The sequence below is a fragment of the Protobothrops mucrosquamatus genome, unplaced genomic scaffold (genome assembly GCF_001527695.2).
Source record: "Protobothrops mucrosquamatus isolate PMUCROS unplaced genomic scaffold, P.Mucros_1.0 scaffold4487, whole genome shotgun sequence".
Classification (NCBI taxonomy): domain Eukaryota; kingdom Metazoa; phylum Chordata; class Lepidosauria; order Squamata; family Viperidae; genus Protobothrops; species Protobothrops mucrosquamatus.
Window position 1 is genome coordinate 26,323 of NW_015390394.1, and position 20,373 is coordinate 46,695.

At 46.1% G+C, this 20,373-nt stretch overlaps 1 protein-coding gene across 1 annotated transcript in view; it reads left to right on the forward strand.

The window, feature by feature from the left end:
• Nucleotides 1-19,632, forward strand: part of LOC107299054 (rho guanine nucleotide exchange factor 2-like) — a gene marked incomplete at its 3' end in the record, with an annotated part of 30,901 nt that extends 11,269 nt beyond the window's left edge. The window contains exons 2-8 of the mRNA XM_015828420.1: nt 8,836-8,903; nt 10,285-10,348; nt 11,888-12,017; nt 13,579-13,688; nt 16,410-16,553; nt 18,264-18,514; nt 19,507-19,632. Of these exons, the coding sequence (XP_015683906.1) occupies nt 8,836-8,903; nt 10,285-10,348; nt 11,888-12,017; nt 13,579-13,688; nt 16,410-16,553; nt 18,264-18,514; nt 19,507-19,632 (893 nt within the window). The remainder of the gene's footprint in view (nt 1-8,835; nt 8,904-10,284; nt 10,349-11,887; nt 12,018-13,578; nt 13,689-16,409; nt 16,554-18,263; nt 18,515-19,506) is intronic.
• Between the last annotated feature and the right edge of the window lie 741 nt (nt 19,633-20,373).

Sequence of the window (20,373 nt, forward strand, 5' to 3'; positions counted from 1 at the left end):
GAGAAGCTGTGTGGGTGCACCCTAATCCCAGACTTGGTGTGCGAAGGCTGCCCATTCTGTGCGAGCTGCAACAGCCACTTGCTAAGCAGACAGTCCTGTTGGGATTTCTCTCCCCTGCTGTAAATTAGGGTGGACTGGACCTGGGGAGATGGATCTCCAGGGAGTAGCTTGGACTTATTGATGTGTTGTGTGAAACCAGCCCTTTTGGTTAATTCATCAGTCCAGGAAATGTTAATGCAGACTTAGTACATTTGAGACAGATTTTAAAGAAATTGATTCAAAATCAATTTTCCTTTTGCAATGTGTTTTAATGTAAATACTTGCCCGCCTAATGAAGTCAAAGATACAGAGCTGCATGCACACCAATTAACCTTTGTTTACCGTCGTGGTGGATAGTGGAGGCATTCTTCAGTTTGTGTTTTTCATATTTGAACTATGTTTGAATTATGTCGCTGTCGAGGGAGCTTGGCTGGCTGGGGAATTCTGGGAGTTGAAGTCCACAAGTCTTAAAGTTGCCAGAGTTGGAGACCCCTATTATAGATGATGATGATGATGATGATGATGATGATGATGATGATGATGATGATGATGATGATGATAAAATTGGAAGGGACCTTGGAGGTCATCGAGTCCAACCCCCTGCTCAGGCAGGAAACCCTGTACCATTTCGGACAAATGGCTGTCCAGTCTCTTCTTAAAAACCTCCAGTGTTGGAGCATTCACAGCTTCTGGAGGCAGGGTGTTCCACTGGTTAATTGTTCTCACTGTCAGGAAGTTTCTCCTTAGTTCTAGGTTGCTTCTCTCCTTGGTTAGTTTCCATCTGTTGCTTCTTGTCCTGCCTTCAGGCGCCTTGGAGAATAGCTTGACTCCCTCTTCTTTGGGGCAGCCCCTGAGATACTGGAAGACTGCAATCATGTCACCCCTCGTCCTTCTTTTCACTAGACCAGACATACCCAATTCCGTCAGCCGTTCCTCATATGTTTTAGCCTCCAGTCCCCTAATCATCTTTGTTGCTCTTCTCTGCACTCTTTCTAGAGTCTCAGCATCTTTTTTACATCGCGGTGACCAAAACTGGACGCAGGATTCCAAGTGTGGCCCTCCTTCTTCTGCCATTTGGCCCAAAGGGTGTACAGGTCGTCCTCGACTTACAGCAGTTCATTTAGTGACCGTTCAAAGTTACAATGTCCCTGAAAAAAAGTGGCTTAGGACCGTTTTTCACACTTAACGACCACTGCAGTGTCCCCCATGGTCACATGCTCAAAATTGAGCCGCTTGGGGAAAGCAGTTTCACTTAACAACCGTGCTCCTAATTTACCAACTGCAGGGATTCACTCAACCACTTGTGGCAAGAAAAGTCGTAAAATGGGGCAAAACTCACTTAACAAATGTCTCACTTAGCAACAGAAATTTTGGGCTCGATTGTGGTCGTACGTCGAGAACTAGCTGTATCCATGCGCGAGGCACCAGTCAAGGCGCAATATCGCACCTTTTTGTAAGAGAAATAAATGCCTGATGTGCAGGATCCGGGTCTGGACGGGAGCCCCCGCAATCTTGCCAAGGCTCCCAGGCTGGGTCCCTGCCCTCTCCTTGCTCGTTGTTTCACAACTGGGCTGCAGCCAGATTTTGCTGGTTTCCCCTTGTTTAACCGTGGAGTTCGGCTTGGGGGGGTGCAAAGTTGTGTTTGTGCAATCAAGCCATCCCAGGGCCATTGGCAGCCAGGGGCATCGTCTGGCTGAATGGTGTCCGTTGTCTTCTGGGCCCTTATCTGGGACCGTTCAGTTCTCTGGCCTTGTAACTTTCCTTTTCCAAAGGTGGGGGAGGCCCCTGTCACTGAACAATAAGACCCTGTAGCCAGCAAGCTTTAAAACTACAGACCCCTCACATCCTGGACGTAAACTGTTTCAACTTCTCCCATCTGGATGCTGCCACAGGGCATTGCATGCCAAAACAATTAGACACAAGGATAGTTTTCCCCCAGTCCCATCACTCTGCTGAACACCGAATTCCCACAGCTCTGCGTTAGGCCTAAAGCCAAGTAGTAGGGCTGCATTTGGTATTATCCTTCTCATCTTTCCTACTACCTCTTCTCACATTGGTATCTATGATTCATCAGTTGTTGTATTTTATGATTAATGATTGTACTTGTGTGTCCAATCATGCTTGGCCAATAAAGAATGCTACTGCTATTGCTATTCTTTCTATTCTATTCTATTCTATTCTATTCTATTCTATTCTATTCTATTCTATTCTATTCTATTCTATTCTTTCCCAGTCCATATTCTATTCTATTCTATTTTCTGTTTTCTGTTTTCTATATTCTGTTCTATTCTATATTATTCTATTCTATTCTATTTTCTGTTTTCTATATTCTGTTCTATTCTATTATTCTATTATTCTATTCTATTCTATTTTCTGTTTTCTATATTCTGTTCTATTCTATTCTATTATTCTATTCTATTATATTTTCTGTTTTCTATATTCTGTTCTATTCTATTCTATTATTCTGTTCTATTGTTCTATTCTATTCTATTTTCTGTTTTCTATATTCTGTTCTATTCTAGTTTCTATTCTATTATTCTATTCTATTATTCTGTTCTATTATTCTATTCTATTCTATTCTATTCTATTTTCTGTTTTCTATATTTTGTTCTGTTCTGTTATTCTATTATTCTATTCTGTTCTACTCTACTCTATTCTATTCTATTCTATTCTATTCTATTCTATTCTATTCTATTCTATTCTATTCTATTCTGTTTTCTGTTTTCTATATTCTGTTCTATTCTGTTCTGTTCCATTCCATTGTGGAATGCAGGTAAAAAACCAAGTTTGTTCTTTTGGCTCTTGCCCTTGGCACGTGTGAATATGATCACGACATTAAGCCCCAAACCATGACTGTATCCCCAATGGACAGGTGAGCTCGTGTCAGAGGGAGGGGCTTGCAGCATCTCTTTGGCGACATCTAGCTTTGACAGTCCTAGATCTGGATCAGGTTTTTCCTCCCCCCTCCCCCTCCCCAGGTCTTCAGTGAGAGGAAGGGAGGAAGGACGTTGCCCTTGCCTGACAATGCTGCCTGGGGTTGCCTTCATAAACGCAGAAAGGATCTTAAAGATCCTCTAGTCCACCCCTCTACCCAGCGCAGGATTCCATCTTATCTTAAACTCATCTGGCAAATCTCAAGACCAGTGTCATTTATTTTACTTTATTAAGTTTATATGCCATCTATCTCCCCAATAAGATGACCCTGGGCAGCTTACAAACCAAAAAAAGAAACGATTTTATGTCAACTCCAGGACGAGAGGAGAGCTTAGTGGTGCGGAAAAGCCCAAGGAGTCCTTGTTTAACTCCGTTGACGACCAAGAACAAGGGAGACGTAACTAGGGAACTTCATATCCACAGAGTACACTTTGGTGCACTGTCTGGCTGCCTTAAAGCCACTGCAGCCAAGTGCCTTTGACCCTGGAAAAGGCTTCGCAAAGACATTCTCACTTCCTTTTACTGTTTATGCCCCATAATGGGGAATTGGCTTCCTCAATCGCATCTTTTCTTCCTCCGCATCACGAACACGACATCGCTTCCTCTTCTGCTGCCAGGTGCTTTTGCTGCTGCTGATTCTGAAAACTTTAATTTTGATCGAGGAAGAAGAGAGCTAAGAAGAAAAGTCAGGCTGCTCTTTAGAGTTGAAAACAACTTACCAGTGGAAAAATGGCCCCTTAAGGAATCGGTTTAGTCAGCTTTTAAAGTATGTTTACCGGACTTCGTTCAGTTCAAAAATAACCAATATTTATACTAAGTCCAGCTAGGTGGTAGCACATAATCAGCTTTGGATGAATTTAAAAGTTAAGCAAACTGTTTGAAACCTGGACAGGAGACCACTAGGAAATGCAGAGCTGGAGAATAGACTGGATAGTCATAAAAATATCTCAGGGGAAGTCCAAAGTGGGAGGGGAGAAGAGGAGAGGGAGAGATAGAGGAGAGGGAGAGAGAGGAGAGGATCCCCTTGACTTACAACCATTCATTTAGTGACCAAAGTTATAATGGCATTGAAAAAAGTGATATTTACAACTGATCTTTACCCTTAAATGAATGTCACAGCATCTCTACCATTACATGATCAAAAATTGGGCACTTAGTAACCAGCATAAGATAACCTTTATTGTCATTTTTTTACTGTGGGCACAACGGCACACATCAAAAATGAAATTTAGTTGCCCGCTCTCAAAGTGAAACACATACATGACACACACCTAAACATACTATGAACAACATATGTATAGACCCACATCCCTACTTATACTGTACATAGCAAATAAATATTAAATACTGTCCATCTTGAATATATAACGGAAGGAGGAAGCTTGAGAGTTCACAAGGTTAATGCTGTATGGAACGAAACTATGGCTGAATCTGGATGTTCTGCTTCGGATACCACGAAGCCTCCTCCTCCCAGAAGGGAACAAGGAAAACAGCATGTATTCACAACCGTTGCAGCGTCCCAGGGTTGTGTGATTGCCACTTGCTACCTTCCCAGTGGCTTCCGACAAGCAGTGTCAAGGGGGAAAGCTGGATTCGCTTAAGGATCAGACGATTCACTTAACAACAGAAGTGATTCGCTTCTCCATGGCCAAAAATTGGGCACCTCTCATTTTACTACCTTGCTTAACAATGGAAATCCTGGTCCCAATTGTGGTTGTACGTCGAGGACTACTTACATGGTGTAGTATAAGAATATTAATTATGTTCATGAAATCAAATTTGTCTCGGGGGGGGTGTCTATCTTTGCAAGAGGGGTCCCAATGCAGGTAGTCCTCGACTTATGGCCACAACTGAGCCCAGAATTTATGTTTGTAAGTGAAAAACTTATTCAGTGAGTTTCGCCCCATTTGTTAAGTGAATCGCTGCAGTTGTTCAATTAGAAATACGCTTGTTAAGCGAATCCAGCTTCCCCATTGACTTTGCTGGTCAGAAGGTTGCAAAAAGGGATCACATGACCCCGGGACACAGCAACTGTCATAAGTACATGCCAGTTGCCAAGCTTTTGAATTTTGATCACGTGACCATGGGGAGGATGCAATGGTCATGAGTGTGAAAAATGGTCGTCAATATTTTTTTTCAGTGCCGGTTGTAACTTTGAACGGTCACTAAGTGAACTGCTGTTAAGTCGAGGACCACCTGTATTATAATTCTTCCAGGATTTCTGCAGGTTCCGTCTCTCTGTTTCCCGCTCCGAATAAAAGTAGAAAAGACGAGCTGTAGAGCATCTTGTGCCGCTGTGCAGACTAGAGACTTGTCTGAAATGGTACAGGATCTCCTGCTTGAACAGGGGGCTGGACTAGAAGTCCTCCAAGGTCCCCTCCAGCTCTATTCTGATTCTGACTTCCTTGCTGTTACCACCAGCAGCTCTTGGGAAGCCCTGAGACCGTGCCTGGGGTCTGCTTCTTCAGATTCGGCCTGGCCTTTTCTTTTCCTTGCATGGAGCGGACGAGTTCTCCTGGACTAGAACCAGCAGGCCTGCGTGGTTGTGCAGCATCTGCAATGAGATCCTCTCCAGTTTCTTAGCAAGCCGCCATAAACCAAGTGTGGGGCTTTTGAGAGAGAGAAAATGGCTCGGGGAAAAAATTGAGCCTCCAGTCTCCCTCCGGTCCAAAACACCCCCCCCCCACCTTCTCAGTGCAGACTGGCATCTGTAGCAGCTGCTTCTTTTAAAACTCCACAATAGATCTGCGGCTCTCCCCTCCTGCCCTGCCCTTCCCTTCCTTTCCCAGTACAGACACAATCAGGAAATGACTCTTTGAACAGTCAAGTTCTCTTCCTGTTCAGATCACTTCCCGCCCGCCTTGGGTTTCTCAACAGTTCTCTGAGTCACTGAATTGGTGAAGGGGCCGCGTCCTTTAGGCTACAATGGGAACTGCAGGATATTCTGAGTACTGAAGAAAAAGTATAGATTCCCTAAAAACCAAGTGGATTTTTTAAGCCCTCTGGAGTCTAGGGGTAAATCAAGGACAGTCTTAAGTTTTTTGAACTATGCATTGGGATCTGGATTCCAAATTGACTTGCTTGATCTACACAGTCTGCCTTCTAAACCAGGGCTTTTCCACCAGTGGTACGGGTACCACCTGTGGTACATTGGCACCTGGCAGGTGATACGCGACCATCCTAGAAAAGTGGTAGCGGGGGAGGGGAATGAGCTGAACCGGTGGCAGCACCGCACAAGCCTGAGCGAGAGACGGCTGGAGCTGCAGGGCTGTCAGGGCTCAGAGGAAGCCCCAGGATCAGCGCCAGGCTCCAGCTGATCAGCACTTCTTCGGGGCTGTCAGGGCTCAGCGGAAGCGCCAGGATCAGCGCCAGGCCCCAGCTGGAGCTCGGCACTGATCCTGGTGCTTCTGCTGAGCCCAGAAGAAGCGCCGATCAGCTGGAATGTCGCAGCATCTCCAGGGTCTTGTGATTTACATTCAGATGCTTGGCAACTGATTCCTATTTATGACGGTCACAATGTCCCAGGGTCATGTGAAGTGACCAAAACCTGCTGCAACCACCCAGCAGACGGGGGGGATAAAAACCAAACACCCCCACCCCACACACGCTGCCAATCCTCAACAGAAATGCTCACAACAATGGAAACCTGGGACAGGAGGAAGAGCGCCACCGGGTGGGCAGGCAGGTGTCTTGCTCGGCTGTGCCTTGGGGGGCACTTTTTTCAGTGCCATTGTAACTTTGAGCAGTCACTAAGCGAACTGTTGTAAGTCGAGGACTACCTGTACTTCATCACTTTTTTCCTTTTTTTTTGGTCATCGGGTTTTTGACCCCTTGCTAGGCGACTGGTGGTACTCGGATGTTGCCATATCCTAAAAGTGGCACAATGGATGAAAAGGTTGAAAAGCCCTTTTCTAGATGGTATATGAGAGCAAACCTCTCTAAGGAATGGACATGTTAGTGGAACTGTTCCTGAGAGACCAGTAGGTGGAAGTTTCAAAGGCTTATTGAATCCCAGGGTCCATCTGATTGTACCTAGAGGGGCTGACTTCTTTCTCAGATCTCCTCAAATTGCCCTCTTTTAATGCATTTGTCGTACCTATCTATCCCACTGTACTAGGCCGTGGATTAGAATCATAGAATCATAGGGCTGGAAGGGACCTCAGAGGTCTTCTAGTCCAACCCTCTGCTCAAGGCAGGAGTCTTACACCATCTCAGTCAAATGGTGGTCCAGTCTCTTCTTGAAAACCTCCAGTGGTGGAGCATTCACAACCCCAGGAGGCAAGTTTATTTCATTGATTAATTATTCTCACTGTCAGAAAATTTCTCCTTAGTTCTACAGTTGGATCTGTCTTTGATAAGCTTTCACCCTTTACTTCTTGTCCTACTCCTCAGGTTCCTTATAGAATAAGTCAATCCCCTCTTCTTTGTAACAGACCCTCAAGTACTACTGGAAGGCAGTTATCATGCCCCCCCAATCCTTCTCTTCGGTAGGCTAGACACAGCTAGTTCCCTCAACTGTTCATCATACAGTTTAGTCTCCAGACCTTTGATCATCTTTGTTGCTCTTCTCTGCACCCTTTCCAGGCTCTCAACATCATTTTTGCATCATGGTGACCAGAATTGGACACAGTAGTCCAAATGTGGTCTGACCACTGTGGTATAAAGTGGTACTAACACTTCTCGTGATCTTAAAACTATCCCTTTGTTGATATAGCCTAGGGGTGTGTTGGCTTTTGGGGCAGTTGCGGCACACGGATGGCTCATATTTAAGGGATTATCCACTAGGAGTCCAAGGAGTTACTATTGTTGTGTCAAGTGCCACCTCAGCTACTTATGCATTTGGTTTTTCCTGCCTAAGTGCAGCATCTTACTTTTCTCATACTAAAATACTATATTCTGGAAGTCAGTGGGACTTAACATACCTGATATATCGATCATAGCTACAAGACTGTAAGAGTCGTGATGGCGCAGTGGTTGGAATGCAGCATTGCAGGCTGACTCTGCCCACTGCCGGCAGTTTGATCCTGACTGCCTCCAGGTTGACTCAGCCTTCCATCCTTCTGAAGTCGGTAAAATGAGGACCCTTGGGGGCAAGAGGCTGACTCTGTAAACCACTTAGAGAGGGCTGTAAAGCGCTATGAAGCGGGATGTGTGTGTGTGTGTGTGTGTGTGTGTGTGTGTACATTATGTATGTATGTATGTATGTATATTTGTATATATGTATATATGTGCTGTTGCTATTGCTATTTTGCAGGCTTGTGATAAAGCTTTGCTTCAACAAGGCTCTATTAAATCTTGGCAGCTTCCAGTCAACCTGTCTTCACACATCACACTAACTTACATTTATTTAAAAAACATGGCTTGTTGAATTAAGGCAAACAGGCTGTCTTCAGGTAATGCTCTAAGCCATCAATCGTGGTTTACAAACCACAACTAGCTTAGCAGAGACTTACCTGAAACCCAAATCCCGCAATCCACCTTTTGTCTTAGTGTGATCCACGAGAGCATCCAGGAGGAGATGAGCCATCATCTTAGTTGGGAGAAAGGAGGGTCCCATGTTTCACATGTGTTTTCTTGTTCTGGTCCAACCTTTTGAGGTTGGAGACCGCTGCCCTCGACCATTTAAAAGTTGATCTTTTATGGATTTCTGGTATGCCACAGACCGGTGTCGGTCCACGGCCTGGGGGTTGGGGACTCCTGACCTATGGCCCTAGGATTTCCTAGTGGTGTCCCACCCACCTGCTGATGAAGTGCAGCTTTTGGAGATCAGTCAAGTGTGCCAATCCGTGTGGGTTTGCGTCTACGTGCAACCGATGTATTTTGACGTCTCTTTCTCAAACCGCCTTTGTTTTTCCTTTCCAGCCTGTAATGTGACCATCCACAACCGATGCAAAGACAGCCTACCAAACTGCACCAAAGTCAAGCAAAAGGTGAGCAGGTGGTGGCAAAAGAGGATTGGCAGGCAGGCAGGCAGGCACGGCCCTCTGCCCTTCCCGTTGCCTCGCCCTGATTTCGGACCTGGGGACAATCAACTTCTGCTTTTGAAAACATCCTCAAGCTTTGAAGCATGACCCTAAAACTAAAGACTGGAAGGGCATTTCACAAAGGGGCTTCATTGCCCTTTGGATCATCAGTAGCATAGGGCCATTCGTCCCTCGGCTGACCCTTGGAAAGTGCCAGGGATGAGAAGGGCTCAGTAATTCATTTGGCAATTCACAGATATATTTTTTTTTTAAAAAAAAGATATTCTCTGTCCAGGGGTTTCCAGAGGATCTAGGACAGGGATGGCGAACCTTTTAGAGACCGAGTGCCCCAAAACTGGCCCCGCCTCTAGCCTGCCCCCTGCCCTGCTTGCCCGCAGGGCCACTCACCGCCTCCAGGGCCCGCCGGAGATCGCCCAGGCAGCCCAGCAGCACCATGGCGGCCATGCCCTCTGCCCGCACCAACTGTGCGCGATGGAGCATGAGGACAGAGTCTTGTCCACGCTGCCTGGCTGCCATGTCCTTGGCTGCGCTGCTCCGCGTGGGCCACCCTCGGGGGCGACTCTCCTCCAGAGGGGCTGGTGGTGAGGAGGGGGTCATGGGGGGAGGCGAGGCTGGGGCAACAGCATGTGTGCCCACAGAGAGGGCTCCAAGTGCTGCCTCTGGCACGCGTGCCATAGGTTCGCCACTACTGATCTAGGAGGAAGGAGGCTGGGCCTCAGAGAGTCTACATCTGCAATCTATGTATAAATAAAAATGTAAATGTTCGTTTGTTCACAATCTTAAATCTCCGAAAGTTCTTCACCGATTGCTTTGAAATTTTGACACAACGTCGCATTCGAATACGCGCGTGTTTTCATATACCTATATTATATAGATGTCACACCTGTGACAGGTAAAAACATGCTTTTTTTGAAAAACAGCGCCATCTGTTGGACGTAAAAGCAACACACGCTTTTACCAGACTGAGCCACAGCAACGCGTGGCCGGGGACAGCTAGTCTTTTATAAAAGCCCTCTGCCAGACAGAAAATGGGGACAGAAATTTCGGGAAGGGGTGTTTTCTCTTCCTAAGATCGATTGATGGACTATTTATTTATTTGTACCCCCCCCCTTTTTTTTACAAATAACTCAGGGTGGTAAACATATCCAACCTGACTTCCTCCACCTATTTGCTCCTCAACAGTAACTCTGTGAGGAGGGTTGGGCTAAGAGAGCTATCTTAGCTCCCTGAAAAATAGACAAGGACCTTCCAGGCTTCTTGATCTGAGTTTGATCAAACTGCTATTTTTTGATGTCTTCTTTCTTCCTTCTCTTGCCCCCCCCTGCAGCAGCAAAAAGCCGCCTTGCTGAAGAACAGTTCGGCGTTGCAGACAGTGTCCCTCAGGAATAAAAGTGAGTTTGGGGGGGCTGGGAATCCCCTGCTTGCAAGTCCAGCCGATGCCCAGAGAGCAAGGAGCAGCTTCCTGTCTTTGGTACAGGCTGTTATACAGGCAGTCCTCGACTTACGACCACAGTTCAGCTCAAAATTTATGTTGCTCAGTGAGACATTTGCTCAGTGAATTTTGCCCCATTTTACGACTTTTCTTGCCACGTTTCTTAAGCGAATCACTGCAGTTGTCGAATTAGTCACCTGGTTGTTAAGTGAATCTGGCTTCCCCCATTGACTTTGCTTGTCAGAAGGTCACGAAAGGGCATCACGTGACCCCGGGACGCTGCAGGCGTCATAAATGTGAGTCAAGCATCCAAATGTAAATCACCTGCAATGGTCATAAGTGTGAAAAACGGTCATGTCACCATTTTTCAGTGCTATTGTAACTCTGAACTGTCGCTAAACGAATGGTTATAAGTAGAGGACTACCTGTATATCAAATCTTTGTTATGGTCGTAGTCTAACATAAGAAGGGTGGGATACAGATCATCGTTTTAAAAGCTAAGAACTAGAAAATAAACCGAGAATGGGATTTGATTGACACTCTTGAACTTGCATCCCTTTTTAAATCGAAAATTGGGTGTTGGATTCTCTTCTCATTTCCGCTCTCGAGATATCTTGACAACTCTTGAGTGCCAGACAGTCTTTCCTTTTTTTTTAATCACATCTTCAGGATTGCTCTTCTTGGGTCCAGAGAAGGAGAAGGGTACTAGGTTGCCTTGAGCCAAAGGATTTTTCTTCATGGCCATCCAAAGTATATATTTTTTTTTCCATCCTGAAAAATGCAAAAGGGCTGGGTTTCAAAAGAACAGAACAGTGCTAGGCTGCATTAACAGAGGGATAGAATCAAGAACATGTGAAGTGTTAATACTACTTTACAAGGCCTTGGTAAGGCCACACTTGGAATACTTTTGGTCACCACGATGTAAAAAAGATGTCTAGAAAGAGTGCAGAGAAGAGCAACAAAGATGATTAAGGGACTGGAGGCTAAAGCATATAAGGAACGGCTGCTGGAATTGGGGATGTCTAGTTTAATGAAGAGAAGGACGAGGGGGGACATGATAGCAGTGTTCCAGTATCTCAGGAGCTGCCCCAAAGAAGAAGGAGTCAAGCTATTCTCCAAGGCGCCTGAAGGCAGGAGAAGAAGCAACGGATGGAAACTCATCAAGGAGAGAAGCAACCTAGAACTAAGGAGAAACTTCCTGACAGTTAGAACAATTAACCAGTGGAACAACCTGCCTCCAGAAGCGGTGAATGCTCCAACACTGGAAGTTTTTAAGAAGAGACCATTTGTCTGAAATGGTATAGGGTTTCCTGCCTGAGCAAGGGGTTGGACTAGATGACCTCCAAGGTCCCTTCCAATTTTTATTTTTATTTTTATTATTATTATTATTATTATTATTATTATTATTATTATTATTATTATTATTATTATTATTATTATTATTATTATTATTAGTCTGCCTTCTAACCCTCGCTGGGTGCCTGTTCCTGTTTTTTAGCCATCACACGGGAGCGTCCCAATTCTGCCATTTACCCGTCAGAGAGTTTCCGGCAGACCTTGCTGGGATCCCGCCGAGGCCGTCCTAGCTTGTCGCTTTCCAAAAGTGTCTCCACGACAAACATTGCAGGGTGAGTTAACCAAACAGAGGATTTGTCTGTGAAATTCAGGAAAAACACATCTGTGGGGTGCTCTGAAAGTTGTAAGAACCGGGTATGTCTACTCTACCCTGTTTCCCCGAAAGTAAGGCTTACCCCGAAAATAAACCCTAGCTTGATTTTTGGGGGTGGGCCTAATATAAGCCCTAACCCCCCCCCCAAATAAGCCCTAGTTTTGGGGCGAGGCACACACCTAAAAATCAAGCTAGGGCAGGGGTGGAGGGGTGGATCTGCCCCATGCGCCCCGCACTCACTTACCTCACAGCCGGGCCTCTCCTCACCGGCCCACTTCTTAGTCAGAGGCCTTTGCGGAAGGCCACTGCAGCCGAGAACCGAGCTATGGATTGAATCCGTAGCTCGGTACTCGGCTGCAGTGTCCTGCCATAAAGGCCTTGACTGCAAAATGCAGACCGGAATTAAGCTGCTCCTTCGGCCGTAGAAGTGGGCCAGCTGTATGGCGCTTTCGGTGCCGGAGGTAAGTATAAAAGACATCCCCCCCCCCCAAAATAAGACCTGGTGCCTCTTTTGGAGGGGAAAAAAAAAGATCCGATCTTACTTTGGGGGAAACACGGACAGTGAAAAGAAGGACTAGGGGTGGCATCATAGCAGATTTATGGGGCTGTCACAGAGAAGAGGGGGTCAACTTATTCTCCAAAGCACCTGCGGGCCAGACAAGAAGGAACAAGTGGAAATTTAACAATAAGTGGAACGGCTTCCCTCCAGAGGTTGTGGCTGCTCCATCACTGGAGGTTCTCAAGAAGAGATTAGACAGCCATTTGTCCAGAATGGGTATAGGGCAGGGGTAGGCAACCTTGGCCCTCTCATGACTTGTGGACTTCAACTCCCAGAATTCCTGAGCCAGCCATGCTGAGGGGAAAGGGAGAGGTTTCCAAGCTGAGCCATGCTGGCTCAGGAATTCTGGGAGTTGAAGTCCACGAGTCATAAAAGAGCCAAGGTTGCCTACCCCCCGGTATAGGGTCTCCTGCTTGAGTTGGGGGTTGGACTAGAAGACCTCCAGGGTCCCTTCCAACTCTGTTATTCTGCTGGAATGCAGGTGTACAGCTCACCTCCAACTGGTGCCCACCAAAGCATCTGCCAGTTGGCAGGAGAGGATAAAGGTTTTGTCCACTGCACCTCAAAGATAGTTCATACAGGTTGTCCTTGACTTACGACCACGGTTGAGCCCAACCTTACTTGTCACAGTTGTTAAGTGAATCGCTGCAGTTGTTAAGTGAGTCACAGGGTTGTTAAGTGAATCTGGTTTCCCCACTGACTTGGCTTGTCAGAATGTCGCAAAAGGGAACCAAGTGACCCCGGGACACTGCAACCGTCGTAAATATATGAACCAGTTGCCAGGAGTCTGAATCTTGATCGCGTGACCCTGGGGGGATGCTGCAAAGGTCATTAACTGTGAAAAACGGTCCTTTTTTCAGTGCCATTGTACCCTTGAACGGTCACTAAACGAACCGTTGTAAGTCGGGGACTCCCTGCGATGACAATCACTCGTGGCCATGAATTTTGCTTTCCTTTTCAGGAGCTTCAACGACGAATCCCCGCTGGGCATCCGGAGGATCCTCTCTCAGTCCACCGACTCCCTGAACATGCGCAACCGCACCTTGTCCGTCGAGTCGCTCATTGACGAAGGTGAGGGGAGGAGGGTTCACACACCGACAACCGTGTTTATGTGCACACACTTCAAGGACATTCAAAGAAATGGTTCAGAAAACGCTGGAGGGGTCAGTCTGGATTCCTTCCCCCCCCACACACACACACACTGGAGGAAAACAGGTGAAATCCTAAAATTTGGAAAAGGTCCTTTGAGGCCATCTGGTCCACCATCTGATCCGTGCAGGAAGTCCAATGGAAGCCTCCCAAACAGAAGGCTGCCCAGCCTGTGGCTGAAGAGGTCACTGGTTCCTGCATCAAACTGTCCTGACGGGTAGAAAAAAAAAAAAAACTTCCAAAGATACAGTGGCAATCTGCCTTTTTATTTATTTCTGCCTTTATAAGTCTCTTCAAGGCTGCTTTAAGCAGTGTCCAAAAGCTGCAACTGTTGCAATCAGAGTAACAGGCAGTAACAAAAATGCAATATATATATATATATATAAAAAAACAGATTAGCAATTACAATGAAGACAACATTCCTAGCATTGCAGCATTTAAGACCCAAAGGCTTTCCAGGTCTCCAAAGTTTTACAAGCTTCCAGAAGACCCCAGGAAAATGGGAACTTTTCTTAGGGGGCAATCTGTTCCAGCCCCAAAGGTTGGGTCAGCACATTCTCACTTGCTCCTGTAACATTCATTCATTCATTTTATTTTTATCCCAATGGTAGACATACCTAATATTCTTCCCTCCTCCCATTTCCCCCACATGAGGTGAGTTGAGCTGAGAGAAACTAACAGGCCCGAAGTCACCCAGCTGTCTTTCATGCCTAAGGCGGGACTAGAACTCCTTGTCTCCTGGTGATTGGCCCGAAGTCACCCAGCCGTCTTTCATGCCTAAGGCGGGACTAGAACTCCTTGTCTCCTGGTAGTCACCCAGCCAGTTTTCATGTTTAGGGCAGGACTAGAATTTACCGTCTCCTAATGATTAGCCCAAAGTCACCAAGCTGGCTTTCATGTCTAGGGTGGAACTAGAATTCACCGTCTCCCACTTTTCTGTGCCAGCATCTTCACCACTACACCAAACTGTCTCACTTCCTGTAACTTCAAGCCATTATCGTATGCTGTGGAATGCTAGAGAACAGCTTGTGATCATCTTCTCCATGGAATATTTTCATGTTTGAAGAGCGATGTAATTCTTCACCTCCTTCAGTCTATTTTTCTCAGATTTTTCCATCTCTTGATAAGACTGTTCATCCGCTACTCTTCTCCGAACCTGCTCAGTTCATAGAATCATAGAATTCTTTATTGGCCAAGTATGATTCTGGTGCATAAGCTCCCCAGATACATATAAACAGCAAATAATAGGTCATAGATCATAATAAACAACTGATAAATCATAAGAAACCAATAGGAGAAGATAATAGGAAAGATGAGAGGATGAGAAAAGATGAGAAGTGAGACAGAGCAATGGGAATTCAGTGTTCAGTGGAGTGATGGGATAAGAGAAAAAACTAGTTGGTCAACCTTCCTTGAAAAATGGAACCCCAAACTGGACCGTGGGCTTGAAAGAGGATCAGACCAAAGCAGAACCAATGAAAAGTCTTACTTCCTTTGATGCTGAAATGCTGCTGTTGCAGCCTATAATTCCACTAACCTTCCATGCATCCCCATCACACTTTTGCTTCTTATTCGGTTTCCAGCCCAGGATTATTCCTATAAATGCATTGCTTTGGGGAAGAACTCTACCTTTGCCTCTACTTAATTCCATTATGTTACTTTCAGCCCATTAATCTAATAAGATTGTGTTGAACTTGGTTTCTGTCTTCTAGAGAATTAGAAAGCCTGTTCAGGAAGAGTACTAAATAGAGCAATATTGCAGCAGGAGACTTGGCACGTTTCCTAGCGAAGGGCTGTTGTGGGGAAAAAATAGAAGGTGGCAGAGGTGGTATCTATAGAAACCTGACACGTTGAAATCTTCCTTGCTTATTTCATTTTTAATTCCGGTAGCTTAGAATCCTAGAGTTACAAGAGATCCTTGCTCAGAACATCCCTAAGCAAAGTTGGGGATCCTCTCTCCGTCTCCTCATCTTCTCCTTTGGTCTTTGCTCCCCACTTTCCCACTGCTCTTGCATTCCCAATACAGGGTACGGGGTAGTCCTCAACCTATTGAACCCCAATTTTCTGTTGTTAAGTGAGACATTTGTTAAGTGGGGTTTGGCCCGTTTTACGACCTTTCTTGTCCCAGTTGTTAAGTGAACCCCTGCAGCTGTTAAATTAGTCACACGGTTGTTAAGTGAATCTGGTTTCCCCCATTGACTTTGCTTGGCAGAAGGTCCCAAAAGGGGACACAGCAATCGTCATAAATATGAACCATCTGAGTTTTAATCACGTGATCATGGGGATGCTGCAAAGATCGTAACTGTGAAAAACGGTCCTGAGTCACACTTTTCAGTGCCATTGTAACTTTGAATGGTCACTAAATGAACCGTAAGTCAAGGACTACCTGTACTTGGTCATCCCTCTTGCGATACGTCCTGCCCTCTGGAACCAGGGAAGATCAGACTCTGTCCTTCCTCCATCCAGCACCTCTTTAGTCCTCAACTTAACCCAACCATTTGTTTAACAACCATTCAGAATTGCAGTGGCACTGAAAAAAGTGCTGTGTGACCAGCTCTTGCCCTTACCAACATCACAGGTTTCCCACGGTCCCATGGTCAAAATTCACACACACACAACCTTGCCCTTTCTTCCCCCCAGGAGCTGAAGTCCTTTATAGCCAGTTGATGAGTGACTTTGAGATGGACGAGAAGGATTTTGACGCAGATTCCTGGAGTTTGGCCGTGGACAACAGCTTCCTGCAGCAGCACAAGAAGGAAGTCATGAAGCGCCAAGACGTCATCTACGGTGAGCTTGAGGGCCTCCGCCCTCAGCCCCCCCCTCCCCAGCGATGGAGGCCAACCCCCTCCCCCTTTCCTGGGAAGGTCCAAGAGGAAGCCCTAAAGAGCACAACTGATTTTTTTTCTTGTAATGCATTCATTACATTTGTGTACCATGCTCTCCCCCAGTGTAAGCCTTGGGAAAATGAGTGCAATGTTGAAAAAGTGTTGTAAAAGCTTAAGCAGAGTAGTGGGGACCCCAACAACCCCACTCCCACGGTATCCTTCTGAGCAGGACAACGCAGAACAAGATAATACCAGAACAATTCAACTTTTCTCCAGGAGTCTTTCTTTGCGAATTAAACTAAGTGGGATGGATGACCGAAACTAATCAAGGAGAGAAGCCACCTAGAAATAAGGAGAAATTACCTGACAGTGAGAACAATTAATCAGTGCAACCGTTTCTCATCCAGAAGTTTTGGGTGCTCCAATACTGGGAGTTTTAAATAAGAGATTGGACAGTCATTGGCATAGAATAGAATAGAATAGAATAGAATAGAATAGAATAGAATAGAATAGAATAGAATAGAATAGAATAGCATATATGAATAGAATAGAATACAATACAATACAATACAACAGAACAGAACAGAACAGAACAGAACAGAATAGAGAATGGGAATAGAATAGACTAGAACAGACTAGAACAGAAAATAATAGAATAGAACAGAACAGAATGTGACTAGAATAGAATAGAATAGAATAGAATAGAATAGAATAGAATAGAATAGAGAATGGGACTAGAATAGAATAGAATAGAATAGAATAGAATAGAATAGAATAGAATAGAATAGCATATATGAATAGAATAGAATAGAATAGAATACAATACAATACAATACAATACAATACAATACAATACAATAGAACAGAACAGAACAGAACAGAACAGAATAGAGAATGGGAATAGAATAGACTAGAACAGAAAATAATAGAATAGAACAGAACAGAATGTGACTAGAATAGAATAGAATAGAATAGAATAGAATAGAATAGAATAGAATAGAATAGAATAGAGAATGGGACTAGAATAGAATAGAATAGAGAATGGGAATAGAATAGACTAGAACAGACTAGAACAGAAAATAATAGAACAGAATGAGAATAGAATAGAATAGAATAGAATAGAATAGAATAGAATAGAATAGAATAGAATAGAGAATGGGAATAGAATAGACTAGAACAGACTAGAACAGAAAATAATAGAACAGAATGAGAATAGAATAGAATAGAATAGAATAGAATAGAATAGAATGGGACCTTGGAGGTCTCCTAGTCCAGCCCCCTGCTCAAGCAGGAGAACCTATGCCATCTCAAACAAGTGACTTCTTGAAAATCTCCAGGGATGGAGCGCCCACGATTCCTGATGGCAAGCTGTTCCACTGGTTGATTGTCCTCACCGTCAGGAAGTTTCTCCTTAATTCCAGGTTGCTTCTTTTCTTTGATCAGTTTCCAATCATTGTTTCTCGTCCTGCCCTCTGGTGCAAGCAGGGTTTCCCGCCTGAGCAGGGGGTTGGAATTGAAGACCTCCAAGGTCCCTTCCAACCCTGTTGCTCTGTTTTCAGGACACGCTGTTGTTACTCAGTTGTGAGATTCTATCCTTCCCTGTTTTTAGGACCTCCAGCCCAGCCCCCGTTTGTCCCCCAGCCTAGTTTCTTTCTCCTGCCTGTCCCTGCAGAGCTGATCCAGACAGAGCTGCATCACGTCCAGACCCTGAAGATCATGACCAACCTCTTTCGCAAGGGGATGCTGGAAGACCTGCAGATGGACGCCTCGGTGGTGCAGAGCATGTTCCCCTGCGTGGACGAGCTCAGTGAGATCCATGGCAGCTTCCTGGCCCGCCTTTTGGAACGCCGGAAGGAATCTCTGGCTGACGGCAGCCCCAAGAATTTTGTAATCAACCGCCTGGGAGACATCCTGATCCAGCAGGTATGGGAAGGCGCCTCCTTACAGAGGACCTCTCCCCACCGGCTCCGCTCTTGCGTCTTCCCCCCTCTCACTATTTATTTATATCCCGCCTGTATTGTTATTTTATAAACAAGGTGGCAAACATATCTAATACAGGTAGTCCTCGACTTACAACAGTTCATTTAGTGACCGTTCAAAGTTATGACGGTACCCCAAAAAGTGACCTACGACCGTTTTTCACAGTTACAAACCCTGCAGCATCTCCATGGTCACATGATTAAAATTCAGGCCCCTGGCAACTGGTTGGCATTTATGACTGTCGCAGCGTCCCGGAGTCACGTGATCCCCTTTTGCGACCTTTTGACAAGCAACGTCAACAGGGAAGCTGGTCATTCACTTAACCACTGTGGCAAGAAAGGTCGTAAAATGGGGCAAAACTCAATAAATGTCTCATTTAGCCATAGAAAGTTTGGGCTCCATTGTGGCAGTAAGTCGAGGACTACCTGTACTCCTTCCTCCTTTTGTTTTCCCCTCAACAACAACCCTGTGAGGTGAGTTGGGCAGGGAGATGGTGACTGGCCCCAGGTCACCTAGCCGGGTTTCATGCCTCAGGCAGAACTAGAACTCACCGTCTCCTGGTAATTGGCCCAAAGTCACCCAGCCGGGTTTCATGCCTCAGGCAGAACTAGAACTCACCACCTGGTAATTGGCCCAAAATTACCCAGCCGGATTTCATGCCTCAGGCAGAACTAGAACTCACCACCTGGTAATTGGCCAAAATCACCCAGCTAGGTTTCATGCCTGAGGCAGAACTAGAACTCACCGTCTCCTGGTAATTGGCCCAAAGTCACCCAGCCGGGTTTCATGCCTCAGGCAGAACTAGAACTCACCACCTGGTAATTGGCCCAAAATCACCCAGACAGATTTCATGCCTCAGGCAGAACTAGAACTCGCCGTCTCCTAGTTTCTAGTTTAGTGCCTTCATTACTAGTCCAAGCAATCCTGCCTTTCAGTTTTCAGGCCCTACTGCCGAGCAAATGAAGAAGGCCTACTCAGAGTTCTGCAGCCATCACACCAAAGCTGTCAAGCTCTACAAAGAGCTCTTCACTCGGGACAAGCGGTTCCAGCAGTTCATCCGGGTAAGATCTTTTCCTGCTTCTCCCGGGTCCTTTCCTTCTCCTGTTTCTGCAGCGGCCTTCAAGGACCACAAAGGGGAGGAAGGGCCAAAGCAGAGTGGCCAGCCCTGTCTGGAATCCATTAGCAAGCAGTGTATGAGTGGCTCCATACAAGTGTGGAAAGACCTAGAGCAGGGGTAGGCAACCTTGGCTCTTTTATGACTGGTGGACTTCAACTCCCAGAATTCCTGAGCCAGCCATGCTGAGGGGAAAGGGAGAGGTTTCCAAGCTGAGCCGTGCTGGCTCAGGAATTCTGGGAGTTGAAGTCCAGGAGTCATAAAAGGGCCAAGGTTGCCTACCCCTGTCCTAGAGCCCTCTTCTAAGGAAAACCCTAGGACAGTGATGGTGAACCTTTTAGAGACCAAGTGCCCCCAAAACTGCCCCCCACCCCTGTCCCCGCTCCGCCCTGCCCACTGGGCCACCCACCACCTCCACGGCCCACCACAGATCACCACGCCCTCCGCCTGTGCCCCACAGCATCATCTGCACGCGACGGGGCGCAAGGGCGGAGTCTTGTCCCCGCTGCCCAGCTACCATGTCCTTGGCTGCGCTGCTTCAAGTGGGGTGCGCCCAGGGGTGACTCTTCTCTGGGGTGGCTGCTGGTGAGGAGGGGGTCGTGGGAAGAGGTGGGGCTGGGGAGACGGTGCGTGTGCCCACAGAGAGGGCTCCGAGTGCCGCCTCTGGCACCCGTGCCATAGGTTCGCC